Consider the following 19,744-nt stretch of genomic DNA (forward strand, 5'->3'; position numbering starts at 1 on the left):
TATTAGCAATTGTGTAGCGAGTCTCGGAGCTTCTTATATATAATCAGTAGTGTATATAAAGCATGCTTCTATTTACACGCCTGGCAGTGTAAATAGACACGCCCTTGATCCGTCTACGAGGAGAATGCTAAAACGTCTAGATTATGGACGCGGCATTAGGCTGAAGATCTTTAATTGAAACACGAGGGATATACACAGAAAGCACGTCACAGTGAAGGTGTAAGTGTAAACAGAGGCTTAAGCAAACACGGCACTAGGATCCCAAAGCCTCTCACACTGTGACCGGCACTCCCTGGACAAACAGGACAGCAAGCAAGACACGCGGCTGCAAAAACAGCAGCAGCTGACAATATAGCTAAACCCACAATCCGGCTAAGAAAGAAAACACACACACACACGCACACGTTGAACAAAAAGCAATAATAATAATACTTAAAAAAAGACATTCAAAATCTCTCGCAGAAAGACAATGGGTTGCACGGCGGGACGGATTGCTGGCTGACTCCCTCCTCACCCGAGGCTGGTGTTCACTTCGTCAATCTCCGTGTGTGCCGAGCAGTGACGAAGCGCTCGGCTGCTGTATATAAACGGCTGGGACGCGTCTCGGCAGCACCAGGGACAGCGTCCCCGCACCCATCCTCACACCAACACCGCGGCTTTGCCATCATCGCCCCGGTCCGTTCAACCGAAAGCCGTGTCGAAGAGGGAGGAGAGGATGGAGCAGAAGAAGAAGGGGCGCGTTTCCCAGTCTCGGGTTTGTTTGTGGGTCACCCGGTTTTTTATTATGGCAGGTGTGATCGTTTCCGAGGTGGCAGGACAGGACAGGCAGCTGCCCGTTTGTACAGAGGTGAGCGACCGACTTCATTACATTTACACACGGGACCTATTCTGAAGCAGTATTAAATAATAATAATAATAATAATAATAATAATAATAATAATAATAATAATAATAATAATAATAATAATGTGTTTCGGAAAGCGTGACGTTGTTGTGTTCTGATTGAATACTGTTAGAATCAGCTGCGCATTTAAAAAATCACACTTCCAGATGTCGTTTTGGGTTTATTTTGAGTTGCTTACCCAGTGTGATTTTAATCGTGCCAACACCGGTGTTCAGATATGGCGCTATATGATCCTGCTGACCAATAGCAGCGAATCTCAACACAGATATAATGTATTACATATTCCCAGTTATTCTAAAAAAACACCTTTTTGTAACGTGCCTTCTTAATTGGATAGTTTTAGTCACTTTATGATGTGTTTTTGTTATTTTTGTTAGTCTCTCGTTACCATATGGTACAGACAGGTGTGCCAGGTGAAACTGTTTAGTCTTTCTGCGCATGCGTTTAGTATATTTATTTAGTTACATTTTTAAAATTAATTTTTAGTTGCAAGTTTTTTCTTTGATGCCATAATCTGACTGCCTTTATTTAAAAATAAATACTTGCCACAGTTCTGTATTGCATTACAGTAAACTAATGCTATGCTCAGGGATTAGCGGGTGTCAATGCTGGATCCCTCCCACAGTACATAGCGGTGTCAGCACTCTTCCCTACAGCATATGCTTGCGTTTAAATGGAGTTGAACGGTGGACAGTCTCTACAGTCCTGTGTCAGATGCAAATTCGATGCTTTCCTTGCGTAGTCACTCTGCATGCACCTGTGCCTCTCGCTGCTATATTAGCTGATTTCATGCTGCAGAGGACAGTAGTGCATCCTCTATGAAAATGAGATGCAAACTGCAGCAGTTTGCATGTCTCATGCAAATGTGCTGGTTTGAATGGAAGATTGCTTAGCAATGCATTTGAAGTCACCATGCAGGGTGTAACTTTAGCAGATATTTACATAAGTGGTTTGTCAAAGGATTCAAGAATAATTCTCCGTTAACTAGGCCTGGGGTTGCTGCATTGCACTGTGCTTTGTGCGGCTTTCTGCTTAATGCACTTGGTTGATCAGCATTATGTTTTTCTAGTGAAGAACAATACCCATGTTTTATAATTTTTTTTTTTTTTACTGTAAACCTTTCTGATTTCCCTAGCTTGTTAGTTTTTGGGAAAGTGTTTAGGGGCTGGAATTAGAGCCGTCTTTTACAATGCTCATCTGTAACGGAATTTGAAGGCAGAATAAGGTAATTGCAAAGGCTTTTTAAAAACGCTGTCGCACCTTGTGCTAGAATAACAGCACAATTCCCGTCTTGTCGTTTTCTGGTAAAACTCCTCCGTCCTGCAAGGCTTGCAGGGAAGTTTCTTTTGATGTTTTGATGAGATTCAAGATGAAATGGTGTGGTTTGGTCGCCAGCAATGGCTGTGATGGGAGTCTCAGGGTAACAAAGTAAAAAAAAAAAGGACGGTCAGCCAGCAAGATATTCTCTGTTCCTCACGTCTGTCTTTAAAACTCGATTAGAAATGAAGGGTTTGTAAATCTACCTTGGATTGCACCTGAGCATTATTTTTTAGAAAAGACAACAGTAAGAAGCGCTTTAGCCTTTAAGGCTGGTTGCTAGCTGTGTTTTAGTTCACAATTATTCCCTGGGCTTATACAGGGAACTGTTATCCCAAGGGCTGATAAAGTGACAGACAGTGTGCCGGAATTATTATCTGTTATGTGTGTTATTGCCCTGTTTGACCCTGCGTTAATCAGTTAAGGGTTAGTAAATGTTCGGACCTGGTAAGGTATTGCATGCATGTACAGCTCAGTGTGTTCCAGTGCAAGCAGATCTAAAGCAAACGGGAACGTGATATCTAGAGGATATCTCACCACCTTCACAGTGATGGGCTTCTGTCATCCACGAGGGTCGCTGTGAGCAAACCCACCTGACCTCCAGAGGGGCGGGCGTGCTTTTCAGCTCTCCTCATGCGTGGAATATCTGCAGCATTCGATGAACGTTCACAGGGTCGATCTAGATTTCTCAACGCAGTCTTGTAAAAGTAGAAATCTTAGCTTCACTTTCCAACACTTGTCTTTCTCTCTTTGACTTAGCTAATGTTCCTTTGTTGAGATACAGTTAGGAAGCCCACTGTATTGCTAAGGGCAGTCTGCTACTCTGTAACCCTCTGTGTTTAAACTGCATTCTTGTTGGATCAAGCCCAGTAAAGGATCGTGTAGGTAAATCAGAAGGCTTTGCATTTGCTTTCCTATGTCGTCAGGGTGATTTCATTAGCTTTTCCCTTATTGATTTATTCCTGAAGCCTGCTGCAATGACTGAAGCCTCTGTATGTCACTTACCTTATCAAGCCCTGTTCAAACAGACTTTTCTTGTTATGCAAACCTGCGCTAACAGATTCGGGTGTGAAAGCCACATGTGTTAGGTAAACTTCAGTAAAGGAGTCAAAGGTAGATTGTCTGGGAATTTCCTGCCCTGGTGGCAGGCCAAGTGTTTTTTGTATTGCGTTCATTTTCATTATTGGCTTCTGCATTCGAAAATGAAGTGCTGCTTAAGGCTGGTCTGTTATTTCGATCGTGCGTCCATCGCTGAGGGCAGTGTTTTGTCTCTCTAGTCTAGCGTGACTGTCTGGCAATCCAAGGGACTGGCCTAAAATGTAATTATAAAACACTGGCACAGATTTCTCATGACCGCTTATATTTCTGTGCTATTTGATGTGAAAGGGAACTCTGTTGTTGAGTGGCTTGCAGTAAGAGGTTGCATGATATAGTGTGTGAGCATGAGAAGGCGCTAACAGTGTGCTACGATTTTCAGCTTGGAAAATGCACCCTTTCATTCCTTTTCTGACTCTTTAAAGAAGAGTATTATGAAAGGGTGTGTTTCTAATCCTTGGATGTTAACTTAGGCATCCTCTTCCCAGCCCATATATTCACATGCAGTTTAAACACAGAGTTAATCACGCTTGTCAATGGACAGGACAGTTCATTTTGGAGGTACTCCAGTCCTATGAAATGAGATCTCAACTAATACCAAGGTGACTCATTTTAATTTAACTAATGACTAATCATTTAAAAGCTTTGCACAAAAACCTCCATAAGACTCCCGTAAGATCTACCATATTAATAAAGACGTTATTACTTTGCATTGAATATTGAGTGATAATACTTGGATATTAAATAACGCAATGGATATGTGAATGTTCAGACCTTCACAAAACAGTAAAAAACAAGGAGACTATCTAGTGATCGAAAACAGTGTGTCTGTTCCACATGGTGTGCAGATCACATTTCTCCCAGGAAACGGAGCAGTAGAACGCACAGGGTATTAGCGTTGCTGAACGCTTTCCATAATGTCATGGCCTGGGGGACCGATCTAAACAGAGGCACCTGTCTCAGGAGGATATGCAAAGGCTTGTTCTGTAAATAGAGAAAGATAAGAGGCAGATCTGACTTGAAACAGCGTGAACACGGCAGCGGGTAACGCAGAGATCAAAGTAATAAAGAGCCCACCTTTTATTTAGTCCATTGTCAGTTTCATTGAAAAAAGAGAGCAGGTTAATGAAGAGAACGCTGTGAAGTGGCTGAGGAGCAGCAGGTGTTACTGATCATTCTGCCCCAGTCTGATGTGCATGCATGCATCCATGTATTCATACAATCACTGATGGAACAGCATCTCCATGACAGTGCTTATTCAAAAGCAGACGTTTTTCTAAAGCCTTTATCAGCATCTGTTTTCCTGACACTGCGTGGATTGTTGTCCCCAAAAGCACGGGGAAGCTAATCAGCACGCTTCCAGAGCCATTCGGGGAACGAAAGCAGCAGATGGAGATCCTTATGTAGATGATTAACAGAGATACAGGGAGAGGCAGGCTTGCAAAACAAACATTTCAAACGTATTGAAAGAGTGGGCAGGTCTGTTCTACTGGGGGCACAGTCTGGGTGTCAGCAGCTGGGCTAGGTCTCCTCAGAAGGCAGATCATCCACAGCTGTGAATTCAGAAAGACTTCAGTGAGGAGCGTTTCCACTACAAGTCTCTTTCCAAGTCTCAGAGTGTGTTGTATTTTTGTGGATGCACATGGCAGCCCATTGAAATGGATTGAATGGGAGGGGGTCAGGTTAAACTGCACAGCATGCCGATGCAGTGCAGGTGAGCTGCTCTCTGACTCGTGAAGGGCTTGGGTGTGCTCATCACCCTGCAGATACTGTAACCTGGGCATGTGCTGGTGTTCTTGTTCTTTGCTTGCAGTCGGATTACCATTACCAGTACACTGAATGTGACAGTGTGGGCTCCAGGTGGAGAGTGGCAGTGCCTCACACCCCAGGAATCTGCACAGGCCTGCCAGACCCAGTGAGGGGAACGGAGTGCTGTAAGTGACGGTTTCACCTCTTTCACTGCAGCTGTCAGTGCTGAGCAGGGCACCCCGTGTCCAACATCTGAAATGTTTATGCATAAAGACAAACCATATATTGGCATATTATAGTGCAATAAGGGCTAGATTCTCCGAAGAACTCTAGAACATTATTTTTTTTCAGATAGTAAACATGAATACAAAAGAGCCACGTTTGCCCCAACTGTGCCATGCTTAACTGAACCTCTTATACAGTGGATTTGTTACAGGGCTAGTTTTCCTCCATCCTGCAGGATTGCTTTCACAAAGCCTTCAGACTGCAGTTCATTGAATGGCACAGCAATCCTTTAAAACAAACAGACTCTGCAGTTTTAAACTGCTGCACCAGACACAGGCACAGTGCTCACTGTATTTAACAATGTCGTTTGAATCAAGTGCCCTGTTGAAGCATCAGACCGTATCGTAATTCCTTAATCTTTGCTTTTAAAAAGGGGTTGGGTTGTTGACCATAGCCTTGTCCTGGATATTTTAAAACCCAGCCCTTACTTACAGGAGATAAGGAGTGGAGCCTGGTATAGTGCAGGTAACGTTTAAAATGTAGAACTGTGAATAAGCTGGGGCTTGTGTCTTGAGAGAAGCTTTTGTGTACTGAACTCCTCAATCACATTACAGTGCAGCCAAAGTTATAAAGCAAGTAAAACGGGCATAATGAAAAGATAAGTTTCTTTGATTTGATCCGGTACACCAAAGGGGCCCCTTTGTGTGTTTAAGTATTGCCAGGAGTATGAAACACTGTTCTGCGTGACAAGGATTGCAAGGTGAAGCATGAAAGTTGCATGTAAATTGTAAGAGTTGAAGGTTGTTAGAGGTCAGATACAAACACATCACACAGCAGGCAGATTCAATCAAAAAATACACCTGCTTTATTTCTCAGTTCAGTGGTTATTGGGTATTATGTTTAATGCAGTGGGGGTGTTCTGCTGTGCATATAGAGCCTGACGCTAAAGTTATCATTTTATAATGGAAAAAGCATGCAGACTGTGTATGCCAGTTCTTATTTAGTTATTATTTAGCAGTTCATGAAAGTGTTTTGGAGAAGGGTTATTAGTTTGTTCTGATTTTACGGGACGTTACTCTTTCTAAAAACAGCCCTTCGTCTTGTAAGCGTGGTAAAGCAGTGAGTGATACGCTCTTAACATGGGCACTAACGGTTCCTGTCCCCCTCTCCCTTGAAGCTTTCTCCTGCAAGGCGGGGCAGTTTCTGGAAATGAAGACGCAGTCCTGTAAAGAGTGTGTGGAGGGCACTTACTCCCTGGGGACGGGCGTGAGGATTGATCAGTGGGACACGCTCCCACCAGGATTTTCAAACACTGCGTCAGACCCCAACGGGGAGTATGCAGACGACATGGCAAACTGCTCCAAGTGAGTGCTTCACAACAACACAGTACAGCCTTGAAGCTAATCCTGAAGCACTCAGAGACCTCAGAGCTGTTTATAATGAGCACGGACCCTACCAGTATAATCTGAGGGTGGAAACAAACTGGCACAGCTAGAATTACAACAGGCTACGTGCAGGCTCAGTATCTAGGCTTGCTTGACTGCGGTCCTGCGTAGTAAATGCTGGCAATGTAAAAGTCTTTTTTCTGTTCCTAGTTCGATATGGCAACCCCAGGGAGATTACATTGCCTCTAACACAGACGAATGCACCGCCACACTGATGTATGCTGTGAACCTCAAGCAGTCTGGCTCCATCTCCTTTTCCTATTTCCATCCGGACAGCAGCATTTTCTTTGAATTTTTTGTAAGTACACGAATCACTCAATGATATATATTTGTTTTGCAAAGTCGTTTCCAGTCCTGCAGAGATCAGCCTAATCCATAATGGTGGCGCGTTTCAATCTGGTTTGTGTTTGCGTCATTAAAATAGGAGGCTCCCATGTGCTGATGGGTGACGGGGTGTAGATCTGCCCCTGCTTTGATTAAGTGACCGGACCACTTGTTTGGGTGAGGGTCCTACTGGAATCGCAGGATGCTGTTATTTTGTAAAGTATTTTGTAAAGTACAAAGATACAGGAAATCTCACTAAATCCTTGTTCACAATAGAAATGGGTGGGTAGGTTTTTAGTCGTGTGTGTCAAGTGATCAACCACAGTGCTGCTAAAGCTGTCAGCGTGACCTAAGATGGGGTTTGAAAGCTTAGTGCTGAAAGCACGCTGTCACACCAAGGCAGTTCAATAGAGTGATTGTTTCAGTCTGGGTGTTGGATTGGGAAAAGATGAATGCACTCACCCCTGTTATTTCTGGAGGATTAGGCCAACCCAATCTGAGCACATTGACCACAAAACAAGATGTGCAGCAGTTTGAAATTAACTGGGTAATGCTGGAAATCATTACCCAGACAGGTAATAACGGAGAAGCATTGACAAAGTGTATTACTCAAAACAAGAAGCGAAAATCCTCGAACTACAACTGAAAACTTAGCATTTATGAGCAGGAGCAGGAGCACAGTGTAGGTCCCCAGTGCTGCCTGCTCCCCCAGCTCCTTTCATGAACTTGTCACAGAATCATTTATAAAATCAAAAGTCTTCTCAATGCGTTCTTTGAACAGGTTCAGAATGACCAGTGCCAGTCTACTGCCGGACAAAGCAGGTGGATGAAAAGCACGGATAACGAATGGGCTTCCCATTATGTAAGTGTCATCTTCTTCTTCATCTACCATACAGGAATCCAATTCTGCAGGAACAGTAGTCCCGATTCACAAAGCTTTACCTTTTCATAGCCACTTTGCATTGCATTGTATTGTATTGTGCGCTTGTGCAGGTGTTATAAAATGTATATGAGACACTGCAGGATAGTGAATGTTCTTGTTGTAAATTCATTTACTCTTTTTATTTCATCTTTTATTAGCTTCAGTTGGGTCGTGGGAATAATGTGCTGTACTGGAGAACTACAGGGTTCTCAATGGACACGAGCGAACCAAAGCCAGTCCTTGTTAAGAATGTCATCATCACAGGTAATGCTGCTGTTAATCTCTCTCTTTTCAGATTTGAATTGACTGAGGAGCATTGCAGTCACTCATGTTTGTGAAGAGCCCTCGTTTTGATTTAGATATTCCAGCCGTCACTTCCCGGTGACTTTTCAAAACTCAGAAGTTTAAAGCAGTCCTGTAGTAGCTCGATAGAGCTCTCAAACAGGTCTGCTCTCCAAGTGCAGCTGGCATGCCAGAGTGTAACCCTTAACCTTCCCCCCCTCCCAGTGTGGTATTTCTTTCATCCACTGGGGGCAGTGTTGCAGGGGTGCACTCTGGAGAACCAGAGTAAGACGACATGTTTAAGAGCCCCCTTCGAGGTCACTGGGCTGCATTACAAAGTCTCCAGGATGCGGTGACTGAAAGAAAAGTAAATCTACCCAAGATGAAGATTACATTAGGTCATATAACTGATGTTGCACAAGCATACCACGTTGCACTTTGAGCAGCTTCCTAACAAGACCAAATCAGAATATGTCTGTGTTCCTCTGTTTCTTGCTCACGTTAGGAGTCGCATACACGTCCGAGTGTTTCTCCTGCAGGCCTGGTACCTACACTTCCAAAAGGGGCTCCTCTGTCTGCAGTCCCTGTCCCAAGAACACATACTCGAACAAGGGAGCCACAGTCTGCCAGCAGTGTGACCAAGACAAATACTCCGGTAGCTTTCTCACAGTCTTATAGGATTGTTAAACCTGGAGCACAGTGTCTGCACGACCTGTACAAAGGGACTAAGAGCGTTCCTCATTGCATCTGAATCATGTGACAATGCAGCCTCACCTACTCTCTCTCTGTTGAGACGCTCATGAACAGTCACATTGGCACATGATTTAACAGGAATGAGTAAAGCTCAAAGCCCAGTAAGATTGAGATCAAACTGATCAAACCTCAATGCGGGAGCCACAGAAACCAGCACCGCTCACAGCGAAGCATGAAACGCTAAGGAAGAGGAATCTATTAAAATTAAATCTGAAGCTACTGAAATAAAAAGCAAGAATCTGTTTGTATTGTGGAATAGGAACTGTTGGAATCATACACTGGAAACGTTTTTTACAGCTTCGTTTTATTAAAACACATCTGCGTGTGTGTGAGTGTGCCGTTCATTGTGTATTTTCACTGAATTCAGATTTGTCTGTATATGTTGTTAATCAGATACAGGATCAGGGGCATGCCAACAGCGCTCCCCTTGCACCCAGCAAGACTACTTCTACACACACACCCCTTGTGATGCCAGCGGACAGGTAAGCATCACTGCCTGTAAGTAAGCAGACCTACTGGAAATGTTCAGAACCAGTCAAGGTGCAAATGGACCGTTCTGCTTTGCAGACCCAACTTATGTACAAGTGGATTGAGCCAAAAATCTGCAGTGAAGATCTGAAAGGAGCAGTCAAGCTGCCAGCCTCCGGCGCTAAGATCGCATGCCCACCTTGCAACCCGGGCTTCTTCAAAACCAACAGCTCCAGCTGTGAGCCCTGTCCCTATGGATCTTACTCAAACGGAACAGGTATGTTATTCAGAGAATTTGCTTGCAATGCGAGTGACCTGACAGCAGCATTACACAGAGTGCTGCTGTTTCAGTAGAGCTGGCAGCTCCCATGATTAGCAGACTGACAGACTAGCAAGAAGGCTTGTGTGCATGTCCGTCATTCTCCTAGCTTTTGAGGAGCTTGAAGGTGCTGTTTGTAATCCATGTGGTCATTTTGTGTGAAATCTAGCTTTTAATGTCACAGTAACAAACAGCATAGACTCATGTTTGAGTGCTTAAACTCGCCTAACAGGTTGTGCGGCTTTACAAGGCCCATGCAGTGCCTTCTGCATTGTGGTGCGTTGCTTTGCAGAACCCCAAGGTCACTGAATAGAGATTGAAAGGGTTCTGCAGGGTGCTGGTCAAGGCAGGCACTATGGGAATTGTATCTGTTAAGTTTGTTAACTGTGTTTACCATTCAGAGTGTCGTAAGTGCCCCGCTGGAACAGAGCCTGTGCTGGGCTTTGAGTACAAGTGGTGGAATCAGATGCCAGCTAACATGAGGAGTCTGGTTAGTGGAGAACACCGTGACTTTGAAGAACAAGTAGGTAAGTCAGTTCCATTCCGCGTTTTAAATTATATTCTGATGCTTAGTGACTGTCATAAAAAGTGCAGAAGGGAATCTAAAATAAGTAGAATTGTTGTGGAGACTGTAAGCTCTTGCTGGAACTGCGTCTGGACATTGTGAATGAATTGAGATCGCAGATGCTTTATGTTAATGACTTGCTTTTGTCCTCAGCGTGGGAGGCTGCTGGAGAGTACATCTACACCCCTGCTATGTCTGCTAACGATTACATGATGCTGGTCTTGACTGTTTCTGGATTTAGGTAAGAAGCTTGACATTTCATACGGATTGCAATTGTGTGATATCCTGCACCTGTTCTACACATGGCAAAGCAACTCTAAATAAGCACCACAAATGAATAGAAATGTCATGCGATCCACTAGCCCTAAATCAGCTATGATGAGAGGTGCGTGCAACTATTCAGAAACAATCATGGAAAGCAAAAGGATATTACTTTTAATTTTTTTTTTTACAATGTATTCATTCTTTCTTTGTGAATATTCTGCTACTATGAGTCTACAAAATTCAAACTGCAGAACTGAATTATTTTCCAGATATAAGCAAAGCTTAGAAATATTTAATGATCAGACACTGTCAGGGTGCTGACAAAATCTATTCTTGTTTTCACAGATTGCCACAGCATGTTGCAACAGACTCGGAGAACACAGAACTTGCAAGGGTAACGTTTGTCTTTGAGACAAAATGCACAACTGACTGTCAATTCTACTTCTTGGCGGTAAGATTCTATCTTCAGTCAGCCTGGTTTTCAAAAGCAAAGTCCTTCTAGTGTATTCAGTGTCACAGCTCTGATATGAATGGCATCATAGTGATAGTGTATTACAAGAGTAGTAAGCAGTGTAAAAGCATGGTAAAGCATAGATAATCATTTTACAAAGCAGAGAGGTGTGGTAAAGCATATTAATACCATGGTAAACTATGGTAAATGCATAGTACAACGGCAAAATGACCTGGACAATTTGCCATGCTAAACTGTTTTTTAGAAGGTCAAACACAAATAGTTGTATGTTTAAAAAAGTTACGGTGATCATTTCAGATTAAGCAAAGTAAAAGCACCTTTATGTTTTTGTAGGTCAATCGATCCAAGCATTTTGAATTTCAGTAGTTAAAATTACTTTGGAACTCGGGTTTGGAACAACAAAATACTTCCAGATTTCCCCACGCTCATTGGTGTGAGAGAATTCAATAATTAATGATAATAATAATGTTTTTTTTTTTTTTTTTTTTACTGCTATTATCCCACAGGATCTAAAAGCGATCCACTCCAAAATATAACTGAAGAACACTGTCTTCATACACAAAAGCATTTGTTCAGCTTCATAGCATTAATAAACCCAGCGGTCAGGCCTCTAGTCTTGGGCATGGATCACCCAGCTGGCACTGTGGACAGTTATCCAGCAGATAGTAACTGCTACAGGGGACCAGGCTGCTCAATGAGTCTCCCATTATTAACACTGGAAAGAGATACACCCCACACTGAATTAGGACCTGCCCCGGTTTCGTTCAGTGATAGAGACTCCACTCTTTTGGTAGAGGGTCCGGTCCACACTTTGAAAATGCACATGTGTTTTTCAGGGTGCAAATGAAAGAAGCAACACTCTTGTGGAGCAGTGGAGCCGCTCCAAGGAAAAGCAGTCTTACTCCTACATTGTGAACTCAAACTCTACTGTCATCTTCACGTGGGCTTTCCAGAGAGCCACAGGCTTTTCAAACGTAAGGCTGTTACTGTCTTCTACCACAATACTGCTAGCGTTTTATTACACGGCCTGCGGAGGTCCCTTTCAAACATCCATGAAGATCAGATCCGACCCTTTTGATTCTCAGAGGTGCGTTCCAGATTGTGGTTCTGCAGTCGAGAAGCTTAGCGCTTCATCGAAGTATTGAGGGCATCGGTTCAAAACCCATAAACATGGTGCTCACTTTAAAACTGGTTTGGTAAGCAGTTAGACAAGAGTAAAAAACTACTTCACAGCAGGATATGCAAATACGTGTAGGCTTAGCATGCCCATTACAAGAGGCGTTTGCAGATGTCATTGGGTTGTCCCTGATCCTGGGTGTAAAGATTTCTCCTGTACTCGTTACATGTGAACATGTCCTCGGGATCGGAGGATGTGGGTAAGGGAGGCACCACAGACCTTCAGTTCTCCTGAGCTGCTGTGGGGAATTGCAATGAGTATAATGAGACATTCTACATCGGCGTAAGTAAAGGGGGCACAAGTTATTCTGTGTGTTTTTAATGGAAAATAGTTAGACGATTATTTCATATATAAAGGTTTGCCTACATGTGGTCTTGCAGCTATTGTATGAACCAATAGTCAAAATATATTTTCTTTAGGAAACACGATACAATACTGATGTTGCCAAGATCTACTCTATCAAAGTGACCAATGCCATCAATGGGGTGGCCTCAAGCTGCCGCCACTGCGCTCTGGGCTCCTCAAAGACAGCATCTTCATGTGTGCCCTGCCCCTCTGGACACTACATAGAGAAGGACAGCAGTGCCTGCCGCCAGTGTCCCCCAGACACGTTCCTGAGCCGTGAGCACCCCTACGGAGAGGAGGCGTGCGTTCCCTGTGGACCGAAGACACACAGCAACGCGGTACCTCCTTCACTGCTGTGTTAACAGTGCCGTGTTTGAACCTTGAACCAGCGTCACAAACATGCATGTAAAGCACAGACGTTGGTTCTTATTCTGTAGGACAGTGCAAAGCGAATATCTGTTCCATAAGCTTATTCACGTTGCACGGTCTGCACGTCAATGTTGAAAACTATTTCAGAGAAAGCATGATAGTATAACCATGGTAAAACTGCAATGACTGCAAATTTACCAAGGTGAACTTTTAGAAGAGTTCATTATAAAGCTAATCCAAGGAAAGACATGGATTGTAAAGCACTGGTAAGAGGTCCTTTAAAAAGATCCCTGTACAGTTTTTACACGTACACAATTCCCCTTTTATTACATGTTAAACAGCCTTTTAATAACCCTCTCCTCTCCTTTCAAGTGCCACAGCAAGTTCTGAAATCAGTATTGTGATTTATTTCAGATGCGCTCCACTTGTTTCAGCGACTGCAAGTTTGACTTCCGTGACGGTGAGCGGACGCTGCAGTACGACTTCAGTCATCTCCCCAACAGAACCACCTTCAACAGCGGACCGAGTTTCACCCCCAAAGGACTCCAGTACTTCCATCAGTTCAGCGTGAGCCTTTGTGGAAATGAGGTGACTATTACTGGAAAAGCACCAGGGGCTGCGTCCTTAGACTGTCACTGAATGTCTTTTTAATAACTTCTTCTTTTACCAGGGTAAGAAACTGGCCTCCTGCGTCGACAACGTCACCAGCACCAGGACAGTGAGCTCTTACGCATGCCAGTCTACCATCGTACCTTCCGATTTGAGGGGTGTGAAGACGGTAGTGTCCTCGCAGCCCATCAGCCTCGCAGATCGGCTCGTAGGTGTGCGTTTTCTAAGTCTATTCATTTAACCAGGAGATTGAGACAGAGGCCTCATTTACAGAGGGCTCCTGGAGAGCGATAAAAAGGACAACCGCAGAGTGCAACAGCACCGTAAAAACACACGCAGTTCAGACTCAATCAGCAGCATGCAGAGATCAAACCACAGAATAAACAAGACACTGTACAGCACTGTGATTAGCAGTAGTGTTTTGAATAGCTTTCATCCCTACATGCATGCTGTGTAACGTGACTTTCTTGAGATCGTTTACAAGCCGTCTGCCCTCTTTTATTTAGGGGTCACAACTGAAGCCGTGCTCGAGAACATCACCTCTCCTGCTGATCTGTTCCCTACCAAAAGCAGGATACCTGATGTCATATTCTTCTACAGGTAAAGAAAGAAAGCTACAGCTCATGTTTCCTCGAGTTTTAAAACCTCGTCTTGGAAGTCAGTAGTTATTTCCGACACATTGGACCGCATTCAGAAAGCATGGCCACAGTTTACCGCAGCGTTGCTGTAACAAAGCTTCAGATACATTCAGGAGCTCACAGCTGTCTTACTTGGTTTTTGTTTTGTTGCTGCTTTTAAAGGATTAGTTTGTTTTTCCTTTTTTCAAAAAGTCCCCGAATACCAAGCCCTGGTTTCTCCTGCTGTCTGACCTCATAGCAAAGCATTGTGGAGAGTCAGGAAAGTACCAAACTATCTGTCTGAGTAAGAAGCACGCAGGTTAGTGCTCTGTGAGGATGGCCCTTTGTCTTTCCAAAGCGGTTTACCATTTCTTATTGAAGCTGTTCTCCACTCTACAGAGGATCACGCTGTGAGGTTCCTGTCCGTACCCGACAGTCCAGACTCTCATGGTCACTCTGTTATGTTAGTCGTCTCTGGGATTGTGGAGGCTCATGTAAATATCCACATTGCTTTCTGAAATCGTACAATAGCAGTATTGTTTAAGAGGTTGGAGATACGCTTGTGTTGTAAGATGCTTGACTTTGATACAATGCAAGAAGAAGGTTTTTCATCTAAACAGTGGCAGTGTGTAAATCGATTGACCCCGAACTCTGTGTCAGAGCCAGCAAATCAATACATTAAAATACATTTTTTAAAAGACGGGTTATTTGAATTCCTATTTGATGCAGATTATTTGCATTCTGTAAATGGCAGAAGAGCATTGAATAGGGAGCCAGCTTTCAGTGTCTTTGCCTTTGCAGGTCTTCCGAAGCAACCCAGTCTTGTAAGAAGGGGCGAGCTACCACGATAAGAATGAGATGTGACACAGGGGGATCTGCAAGGCTTTCAGTGCCAAGGTATGCGTGGAGATAGGAGTGGCAATCTATTCATCTCCTTCCACATATTGCATTAGTGACTGAGTGTTCTACCACCACAGATTTCACAACAATGATTCTCTTAAAACAAAACCACCCTCCATATCACACTATCATTGTGCTAATATATGACAGGACATCACTGGAGCATAAACTGGGCAGCCCCTAACCTCACAGCTGCACACAGGTTCTCTTCACAGTAAATACAAGCAGAATATTGGTGTTTGAGCGCCCTCTAGTGGTTAATATGAGCAATGACCACAGAACGGGATAAGTACTGTGCTGGAGGAAGATGGAGGGTTAGATTTGAATAATGGACAAAAACCTGCTAATGATTCCAGATAAGAAGCCATAAATAAATGAATAATAATGTCTGGGGTTGTTTAATGGGGTATGCAAGGTTTATTTCTTCTTTAATTAAAACACAGTTTAAGCTGATATCACTGATATACAGAGGCATGAACAATTATTCAGAGTGTAATCGTGAGCGTCAGTACCCATGGCGATATTGTTAGGTCCCATAGTGAGGTAATTCCATTGATTTAGAATGAAATCTACCATGAGTGACAGGTCAGCCATCTCAGCCAGCCACTGAACACTCTGCCTTCCCCCTTCCATTGTCCTCCACAGCAAATGCCAGGAAGGAACCTGCGATGGCTGTGCCTTCCACTTCCTTTGGGAGACGGAAGACGCCTGCCCTCTGTGTTCAGAGAACGATTACCACCAGATCATGAGCGCCTGTATCCAGGGAATACAGGTATGGGTAGACAGACACGGGACGGAGGCGGGATTTATTTGAACTTGCATCCCACTGAAATGAAATGCTTTCCTGTTGGTTAGAAAATGACCTACGTGTGGCGCGAGCCCCGCCTGTGCACGAGAGGAGCTGCTTTACCCGAGCAGGCAGTGAACGCCTGCAAGACGCTGGACTTCTGGCTGAAGCTGGGGCTGTCCACCGGAATCATTGCAGCTCTTTTACTGGTGATGGTGTCCTGTTACTTCTGGAAGAAAACACAAAAGTGAGTCCAGCCAAACGCACAGGGGGTTCTCTGAGCTGCAGACTCGTCGCTCTGAACCCGTCCAGACGCAGTCCTGGTTTTCATTGCAGTCCACGTGTGTTTGCTCCACAGGTTAGAGTACAAATACTCCAAGCTCGTGATGAACTCCAGCCTGAAGGACTGTGAGCTGCCAGCTGCGGACAGCTGTGCCATCATGGAGGGAGAGGATGGGGAGGACGATTTGATACTCTTAACCAAAAAATCCATTTTCGGGAAGATCAAGTCATTTAGCACCAAGGTATCGCGACATCGCTGCTTACTTTCTGAAATGCGTGATACTGCTCTTGCTTTTTTACAGGACACTGCTCAGAGATAACACACCTAATTAGAAATGTAAACCACTGGAGTAAACCTGACCTACAGCACAGGAAGGGATTCCGTTTCAAAAAACACTTGAAACATTTTTAAAATATTTTAACACGAAAGGCAGATCATGTTGGTATGCATTCTAATGCTGTCATTGAAATGCTGTAGTGAGGTTTGCAGCGTTTAAATCATAGACCTCACTTTCTTGGAATGCGTGTTCCTTTTTGGTTCTTGCACAGCCATTAGATTACACGCATGTTTCTCAAGGAGCATGTGTGACTGCTGGGTGTTATGCATGTGACTTGTTGATCTGCTCTATGTGTTTCCTACAGTGTTCATATATCTTTGATCCAGAAGAGGCAGAATTCATTGTAGGGAGGAATATGGTAGAATAATATGGAGTCAGGGAGTTAGCGCATGGTGAGAAATACTTTATACAAAGAACAGGCATAGTTTTAAGGTAGATCAAATGTTACATATGTTGCAGTTTGCCCTTAAGATTATCTTAGCTGCTTGTTACTAATTTTGTACGTACAGTAACGAGTTAGTCGCTTTTTGATTTGAAGCACTGAAAACAGGCAGGGATAAAGCAGCCTGCAAGCTTGCAGGAAAACTCTGCTTTTGAAGCTGACGTTGTCACTGATCTTTTTTTTTTGCAGAGGACATCAGATGGGTTTGACTGTGTTCCCTTGAAATCCTCCTCAGAACACAACGACGTGGAATTATAGACTCTGCCATCACCTCTGTGCTCTCACAGGGAACACACTGCCTGTGTGTGTGAATAATACAATGACAAGGGGAGATCTCAACTGGCCTTGCATCTTATAAGTGACCTTACGTGTTTACACTTTGGTGACACGCGTCTTTTTTCTATTTTTTTTCTATAACTTTTTAAAACTTTCATTAAAAGGGAACATAAATCCTTAAAACCTTAAAGTATAAAAAAAAATTATTTATAAGTCCTGGGATCTAGAGGCAGACGACCAGAGATGTGCTCAGAAGATTTCATATTTCAAATCCGAAAAAAGGGACTACATTATCGGTAACAGGAATGCTGTCATGTGAGATGCTAAAATCAAAGTGCTTTTTACAATAGAGGGGTCCTTTTTCCTGTTTGTAGTGCTTTATTTTAGTTCTTTTAGTAATGTGAATGAACTGACAGCTCTGAATAGTGCAGAAGAAACCCCTGTGCTATACCAGATCATCTTTTACATGTGCTTTGACAGGCAGAAAACCTGCATGTGAGGTTCTGTACAGGTTTAGTCTTTTTTTTGTATCTGTTTTTCCCTGAAGTTATTAATTAATGTATGGGCTGTGTTTATTTAGTAGCTATGATGCCAGCCTATTTGTTAGCATTTGTTTCTGCTTGTGTTATCCAGAGCTTCAAAACGCCCAGTCAGGGAGGAGAATGTTTCAGCCAGTCCTTCAGTACAGTAAAAAACCCAAACCTTTGTCTATTTGACTGTATGTCTTAATAGTCTTTTTCTTTATGCATTCAGTGATTTATACAAAGGGAGGTATGTTAGCAGGAGAATGAGGCTCTTGCATTCAGACAGTAAGACTCTTGAGTCATATAAATAATTAGCACAGCTTTGCCTGCAGGACTTTTCCTTCCTGGAAAATCTCAGGGCTGTTCTTCCTGGAAACTGTACATAGATTCCAGCTCTTACTGTGTATATATATTATACACAATCCCTATCGTCATTGTTTAAAACATCAGTATAAATTTAAAGAGACTGTATTCTTATAAAATGGTCTGTTTAAATCTTCAATGTAAAGCCGATATTTATTCAGGGGCTAACCCTGCACTGTGTAACCCTTTGCAATGGATTTCACTGCAGCCTAATATTAGCTTTTAGATGTACGAATGTATTTTTTGATGTTGAAATGAGTTTTATTCCATTTTTTAATACTGCGTTGAAATATCTTGACACAGAAAAGGGTTGTTATTTTCTGTGGAAGATGAAGCTTGTTTTTTTTTTTTTTTGCTGGGAAAATAAAATACTTATTTACACTTTTTCTGCTCAAGTTGTTATTTGAAAGGACAACAGAAGTTTCCAATGTGCAGCACAATACCTGAGTGTTTATAGTTAAGGTTCTTTCTTTGGGAAGTGTGGCGCGCAAGCAGGCAATATGAGGGATGACTACTCACTGCTGCCCTCTAGTGAGAGATACAGAAAGCCATTGAGTCGGATAGGCACTGATCAGGATTAGAATACTGGAGTTTCAGAACAGGGTTGCAAATCTCACCGGCCGCACCATGGTTCATGTGCTATATCTTACAGCCACTAGGGGGTAGTAAAAGCATACCAAAGTGCACTAGAGGTAAGCTTTGTAAAAGGCAGAGAGGAATAGTAAAGCCTGTTTCTAAACATGTCAAAGCATGGTAACGTTTAAGTAAATGTGAAGTATAGCCATGCAGAAAGCTGCTACAGTTCCACGGTAAACTGTTATAAGTGCACCAGCTGCAATGTCCCGAGAAGAAACTTTATTTTTAAGAAATTACAATATGGTGCATCTCTTTTAGTGGCAATATCAAAACCAATGGCCCTCATTTTAGATGAGACAGCATCCTTTTTTTTTTTTGGGGGGGGGGGGGGGGGGGCTGTCTTGTTCAGGAGAGATATGTTTGATATCAGCACACGACACACACACATTTACACTGGCCTACACACAGCACGCATCGAGTTTACTGATTCTGACATGGGGACTTACTAATTGCACTAACGAGGGCGCAGAAAAAAGCCACACTGAGAAAGATCATGGACAGTTTCCAATGCAGCGCATAAGGTTAATCCAGGCTGCCCCAGGACAGGCTGCGCTGCACGTACTGCACATGCTCAGTAATGCCACGGTGGAGTTTGAGAAAATACACTTTCCCAAACTGACAGGATAGATAGAATGTGAAACAACCTGCCTTCATACAGGCTTACAGTCGTGAAAGCACAGCACGGTGCGAGGAAGCATAGTGAAAGCATGGTAAAGCATGGGGTAGCATTACAAAGGCATTGTAAAGCATATTTAAAAACATGGCAAACCGTGGTAAGCTATGGTAAATGCACAATATAACCAAGGGATCCTTATTCAATAAGCTTAGCAGCGTACTATCTTGTTCAACCACAAGGGGGCATGTAAGTGTGGCGACTGTGTGAGATAGTATAGCCAATTAACTTGTGACCGCAATTAAATCTGATACAATTATCGGGTACAAAGACATTTCAGATCGCTGTTTCACATCAGCGAG

At 43.2% G+C, this 19,744-nt stretch overlaps 1 protein-coding gene across 3 annotated transcripts; it reads left to right on the top strand.

Moving 5' to 3' along the window:
• The first annotated feature begins 443 nt into the window (after positions 1 to 443).
• On the top strand, positions 444 to 18,517 carry LOC121299930 (endosome/lysosome-associated apoptosis and autophagy regulator 1-like). Of its 3 annotated transcripts, XM_041228171.1 has the most exons (22): positions 446 to 847; positions 5,130 to 5,250; positions 6,468 to 6,654; positions 6,886 to 7,033; positions 7,841 to 7,921; positions 8,140 to 8,245; positions 8,769 to 8,918; positions 9,410 to 9,498; positions 9,584 to 9,761; positions 10,205 to 10,330; positions 10,522 to 10,609; positions 10,978 to 11,083; positions 11,941 to 12,078; positions 12,701 to 12,964; positions 13,410 to 13,583; positions 13,666 to 13,816; positions 14,111 to 14,204; positions 15,023 to 15,118; positions 15,767 to 15,893; positions 15,977 to 16,155; positions 16,267 to 16,432; positions 17,160 to 18,517. In XM_041228171.1, exons 1-22 carry the CDS (start codon positions 716 to 718, stop codon positions 17,226 to 17,228), a joined length of 2,970 nt encoding a protein of 989 aa, XP_041084105.1. In that variant the 5' UTR covers positions 446 to 715; the 3' UTR covers positions 17,229 to 18,517. The 3 variants fall into 3 exon arrangements, with proteins under 3 accessions (XP_041084106.1, XP_041084105.1, XP_041084107.1); XM_041228172.1 differs by lacking the exon at positions 8,769 to 8,918 and having other exon boundaries at positions 444 to 847; XM_041228173.1 differs by lacking the exons at positions 15,977 to 16,155; positions 16,267 to 16,432; positions 17,160 to 18,517 and having other exon boundaries at positions 447 to 847; positions 13,666 to 13,812; positions 15,767 to 15,850.
• Positions 18,518 to 19,744: the final 1,227 nt, after the last annotated feature.

Source organism: Polyodon spathula, chromosome 25, assembly GCF_017654505.1.
Source record: "Polyodon spathula isolate WHYD16114869_AA chromosome 25, ASM1765450v1, whole genome shotgun sequence".
Lineage (NCBI taxonomy): Eukaryota > Metazoa > Chordata > Actinopteri > Acipenseriformes > Polyodontidae > Polyodon > Polyodon spathula.

What these genes read in the sequence shown, in the direction of transcription:
- LOC121299930 (XM_041228171.1), top strand. Translation starts at nt 716, where the DNA reads ATGGAGCAGAAGAAGAAGGGGCGCGTTTCCCAGTCTCGGGTTTGTTTG. An exon ending in CTTGTGATGCCAGCGGACAG is followed by an intron (nt 9,499 to 9,583) that starts GTAAGCATCACT and finishes TCTGCTTTGCAG; the next exon opens with ACCCAACTTATGTACAAGTG. An exon ending in TTGACTGTTTCTGGATTTAG is followed by an intron (nt 10,610 to 10,977) that starts GTAAGAAGCTTG and finishes TTGTTTTCACAG; the next exon opens with ATTGCCACAGCATGTTGCAA.